General features: G+C 47.3%; 1 protein-coding gene across 1 annotated transcript in view; it reads left to right on the top strand.

The window, feature by feature from the left end:
* Nucleotides 1-5,832, top strand: part of LOC122540190 (dynein axonemal heavy chain 6-like) — a 472,579-nt gene that overhangs the window by 402,743 nt on the left and 64,004 nt on the right. The window contains exon 43 of the mRNA XM_043675544.1: nucleotides 5,190-5,322. Within this exon, the coding sequence (XP_043531479.1) occupies nucleotides 5,190-5,322 (133 nt within the window). The remainder of the gene's footprint in view (nucleotides 1-5,189; nucleotides 5,323-5,832) is intronic.

Raw genomic sequence — 5,832 nt, 5'->3', positions numbered from 1 at the left:
GCCTTAAGTTCACTGACCTTATTTCTGATACTCCTTGCGTTGAAGTATATGCACTTGAACCCATCTCTGTGTCCGTAAGTATTCCCTGTCAGTGCTACCTTCTCCACAGCCTCCCTACATTCTTGGACATCCTGAGAAACAGCTACTCTACTTGCTGGACTACAAGTCCGGATCCCATTCCCCTGCCAAATTAGTTTAAACCCCCCCGAAGAGGGCAAGCAAACCTACCTCCCAGGATATTGGTGCCCTTCTGGTTCAGGTGCAACCCGTCCTGCTTGTACAGGTCCCACCTTCCCCAGAATGCAGTCCAATTGTCCAAATACCTGAAGCCCTCCCTCCTACACCATCCTTGCAGCCACGTGTTCAACTGCACTTTCTCCCTATTCCTTGCCTCACTGTCACGTGGCACCGGCAACAACCCAGAGAGGAGGACGCTGTCCGTCCTAGCTTTTAGCTTCCAGCCTGACTCCCTGAGCTCCTGAATGACCTCCCCACCCCTCTTCCTACCTATGTTGTTGGTGCCAATGTGTCCGCAAGTGACCAGATATCCTAATCTCATCTAGTCCAATTTGCCAGCACTTGGCCCATATCCCTCTGAACCCTTCCTATTCATATACCCATCCAGATGCCTTTGAAATGGTGTAATTTTTCCAGCCTCCACCACTTCCTCTAGCAACTCATTCCATTCATGCACCACCCTCTGCATGAAAATGTTGCTGCTTAGGTCACTTTTATATCTTTCCCCTCTCAGTTTAAGCCTTTACCCTCTAGTTGTGGACTCCCCCACCTTGGGAAAAGGACCTTGCCTATTTACCATATTCTTGCCCCACATGATTTTATAAGCCCCTATCAGATGACCCCTCAGCCCCCACCCTATTCAGCCTCTTCCTATAGCTCAAATCCTCCAATCATGACAACATCATTTGAGGGCGGCACGGTGGCTCAGCGGTTAGCACTGCTGACTCACAACACTAGGGACTCGGGTTCAATTCCCACCTCAGGCAACTGTCTGTGTGGAAACGACACGACCAGCTATCCTTAGTAGCCACACACGCAGACAACAAACAACATGAATTCGACTGGGACAACACTACCATTATAGGGCAAGCGAAACAAAGAACAGCCAGGGAATTCCTAGAAGCATGGCACTCATCCACAAACTCCATCAACAAACACATCGACCTGGACCCAATATACCGGCCACTACAGCGGACAGCTGAAACTGACAACCGGAAGCAGCAGGGACAGGCCACTATAAATGCCGGAGGAAACACCACAGAAGGGCTTCACAGGAGGCTCCCAAGCACTGAGGATGTCCCAAGCACTAGACAGGGGACGAAACGTTTGCAACAAAAATTTCCAGCTCGGCGAACAGAACCACAACAAACACGGAGTTTACTCATTCTCCCTGTGTCTGCATGGATTTCCTCCGGGTGCTCTGGTTTCCTCCCACTGTCCAAAGGTGTGCAGATTAGGTAAATTGGCCATGCTAAATTGCCATAGTGTTAGGTGCATTAGTCAGGGGTGAATGTAGGGGAATGGGTCTGGGTGGGTTGCTCTTCGGAGGGTTGGTGTGGACTTGTTGGGCCGAAAGGCCTGTTTCCACACTGTAGGGAATATAATCTAATTCTTGCAAATCTTTTCTGAACCCTTTCGAGTTTCATAACATCTTTCCTATAGCAGGGAGACCTGAATTGAATGTGGAGTGATTGAAACACAGTCAGCCAGATGGACATCATAGAATATGAGTTCCCTGATTGAGGCTGTTAGCCTGGGCTGGTCAGGGAGTCCTGGCTGATTGATATAAACAGGAGTGTCAGGGGTTTTGCTCACTCTGAGCTGGATCAATGACATGTACCATGCATGTGTAAATAAAAGGTGACTTGGTGATGGGATACCAACCTTTGTGGAATTATTTCAGAATGTCGTATTCTAAAATTGGCCTCACCAATGTCCTGTATAGCTGCAACATGACATCCCAATTCCTATACTCAATGTACGGACCAATGAAGGAAAGCATACCACCACCCTGCCCACTTGCGACAGGAACTATGAACCTGCGCCCCAAGGTCTTTTTGTTCAGCAACACTTCCCAGGACCACACCATTATGTTTATAAGTTCTGGGTTGAACAGTGTGATACAGTGGAAAAGCACAGCAGTTCAGGCAGCATCCGAGGAGCATGAGAGTCAACGTTTTTGGCATAAGCCCTTCATCAGGAATGTGTGGGCATAGGGGAGCTGAGAGATAAATAAGAGGGTGTGGATGGGGCTGGGGGGAAGGTAGCTAGGAAGATGATAGGTAGATGAGGTGGGGAATGATGGTGATAGGTTGGAGGAGAGGGTGGAGCAGATAGGAAGGAAGGTGGAGAGGTGGGACAGCTCAAGAGGGCGATGCTGAGTTGGAGGGTTGGATCTGGGGTGAAGTGGGGGGAGCGAAGATAAGGAAATTGGTGAAGCCAACTTTGATGCCAGGTGGTTGGAGGGTCCCACGGTGGAAGACGTGCGGCATCAATATGACATCTCCACTCCCCCCACCTCTTCCCAGAGCCAACCCTCCAACCCGGTACTGCCCACTTGAACTGTCCTACCTGTCCATCTTCCTTTCCACCTATCCGCTCCACCCACCTCTCCAACCTATCACCATCACCCCCCACCTGCGTCTACCTATCACATTCCCAGCTACCTTCCCCCCAGCCCCACCCCCTTATTTATCTCTCAGCTCCTATCCAGCCCCCACATTCCTGATGAAGGGCTTATGCCCAAAACGTTGATTCTCCAGCTCCTTGCTGTCCTTTTCCAGCACCACACTTTTCGACTCTGATCTCTAGCATCTCACTTCCTCACTTTCCTTGTATAAGTCCTCTCCTGGTTTACCTTAACGAATTGTATTAGCTCACGTTTATCTGAATTAAACGCCATCTGCCACTCCTTGGTCCATTGGTCCATCCAATCAAGATTCCGTTGTACTCTGAAGTAACCTTCTTCACTGTCCAATACACCTCCAATTTTGGTGTCATCTGCAAACTTACTAAACTATTTAGATACAGAACTGGAAGTACCAACAAACACAGAGAATATAAATACCAGGCAGGACAGAGCACCAACACCTTACCAAAGACACACTGATGATGTCACCTCGTGAGGCAACGAAACCTTTACAGGCAAACACACCAGCTTGGCAAACAAATCCACTGCTTCATCCACAACCCGAGCTACATATCTTCTCAAGAGCTCCTTCCTCATTTATTAACATCCAAATCATTTATATAAATGATGAAAAGCAATGTACTCGGCTCACCACTGGTCACAGGCCTCCAGCCTGAAAAGAAACCCTCCATCAGCACTCGCTGTCTCCTATCTTTGATCCAGTTTTGTATCCAAATGGCTAGCTTTCCCTAAATTCCATGTGATTTAACCTTGATAATCAGTGTACCATGCAGAACCTTGTCAAACACCTTGGTGAAGCCTATATAGACAAAGTCTGTCACTCTGCCCTCATCAATCTCCTTTGACATCTCTTCAAAGGACAACTCAATCCTTTGACAACTCAATCAAGTTAGTGAGACCATGCACAAAGCCATGCTGACTATCCATAATTAGTCCATGCTTTCCAAATACATGTAAATTGTATACAAATGGTATACCAAATACATGCCCCCCCCCTCCCGCTTGTGAGGTGGCACAGTGGCTCAGTGGTTAGCACTGCTGCCTCACAGCACCAGGGACCCAGGTTCAATTCAGCCACAGGCAAATGTCTGTGTGGAGTTTGTACGTTCTCCCTGTGTCTGTGTTGGTGTCCTTCCAAAGATGTGCAAGTCAGGTGAATTGGCCATGCTAAATTTACCATAGTGTTAGGTGCATTAGTCAGGGATAAATATAGGGTAGGGAAATGGGTCTGGGTGGGTTGCTCTTCAGAGGGTCAGTGTGGACTTGTTGGGCCGAAGGGCCTGTTTCCATATTGTAAGGAATCTAATCTAATCCTGGCCCTCAGGATTAGATTAGATTAGATTCCCTCCAATAACTTACTTATCACTGATGTCAGACTCATCAGTCTATAGTTCCACAGTCTTAGGGCTAGAGGGATCAAAGGGTATGGGGATAAGGTGGCAACAGGGTATTGACCTGGATGACCAACCATGACCATGTGTATTGAATGGTGGAACAGGCTTGAAGGGCCAAATGGCCTACTCCTGCTCCTATTTTCTATGTTTTTGTGTTTCTATAACAAAATCAAGTCTTATGCAAGATAAAAATCTATTGAATTAAATCACTAAATCTCCAAAAAAAACATACATGATGGTTCTGGGAGGCCAAAACAAGAGAGTTGTTGTGAAGTATGTTACACAGGTTGGACTTGCCCAAATGGCTTTGACTGTTGCTGAGACTGTCCCAGGAGTAGAAGATGTAACAGTGGATTATTTGAAATGCTGAGTAAGCTACACTGAAAGAATTAATGAACAAATTAGAGGTAGAAATAAAAACCAGGTCCTTAACAAGTTTTGATAAGGTTCAAGGGATTACCCAGCATTTCGAGTTAAAAGAGGGGAAATCTAAAATTGATATGTCACCATGAAAAATAGCTCTGATTCAGCAAAAATGAAACACTTGAATTGAAAGAGAAAGAGAAGGAGAGAGAAATGCAGGTCCACCGACCGCACCAGGAAAGCATGTGTCCTGTAAAGCTACAGCTTTCTGCCCCCCCATGACTTAGTAATGCCCAAAGCCCTGGACCTAGACCTGGACATACTGGGGGTGGCTCAACCTCTTTACTGCCTTGAGCCCTGCTCACAGAGTTCTCATTACCTTCTGGAAAGGCTCATCGGAGAACGTTTCGGCAGATCATGCAAACCTTCCTCTCACACTTTCAGTTGTAGGCCTCACCTTCCAGTATCTATTCCAGAACATATATTTTCTCACTTCTCCTATGACCTGACCAAGGTAATAATCGTCAAATTATTTCAGGTCAAAATCATAAGGCTGTTCTGTTAGTTTAAAGCCTCATCCCGTGATACGTTTCCTCATCCATTCCCGAAAAGCACGGGATCTACTTCTTCCCAAAGTGAAAAGACATTTCCTGTTAGGATATTGAAGGATCAGACCCAGAAATCCAGCTCACCATCAGAAATATACACTTGTGAACCTTGTTAGGATTTTATGCCGGACTTTTGATTGTCTTTACTTACTGCAGGTGAATCTGGGGTTGGGAAATCTGCTATCATTGAGGAAATGCTTTCAAAGCTTCAGAAACCCAGAGGTTCACTGATCCAAAAAAAGACTATCCTTGGGAACATCTTCCTTTACAACGAGATGAAGCATGAGAGGTGAGCTGGCATTGACCACAGGCAACGCAGCGGTTCATAATGAGGTGGTGGATCAGCTACATCATCCATCCATTCCCTGTTGAGACATTTAATTGATTCAAAGGAATCATGTGACCCTTGTTAGCAAGAGGTCAAGTGACTATGGTGCAGCACTCCCTCAGTACTGACCCTCTGACAGTGCAGCACTCCCTCAGTACTGACCCTTTCACAGTGCAGCACTCCCTCAGTACTGACGGTTTGACAGTGCAGCACTCCCTCAGTACTGACCGTTTGACAGTGCGGCACTCCCTCAGTACTGACCCTCTGACAGTGTGGCACTCCCTCAGCACTGACCCTTTGACAGTGCGGCACTCCCTCAGCACTGACCCTCTGACAGTGCGGCACTCCCTCAGTACTGACCCTCTGACAGTGCGGCACTCCCTCAGTACTGACCCTCTGACAGTGTGGCACTCCCTCAGCACTGACCCTCTGACAGTGCGGCACTCCCTCAGTACTGACCCTCTGACAGTG

The sequence above is a fragment of the Chiloscyllium plagiosum genome, chromosome 3 (genome assembly GCF_004010195.1).
Source record: "Chiloscyllium plagiosum isolate BGI_BamShark_2017 chromosome 3, ASM401019v2, whole genome shotgun sequence".
NCBI classification, from domain to species: Eukaryota; Metazoa; Chordata; class Chondrichthyes; order Orectolobiformes; family Hemiscylliidae; genus Chiloscyllium; species Chiloscyllium plagiosum.
This window is presented reverse-complemented; position numbering and strand designations above follow the sequence as displayed.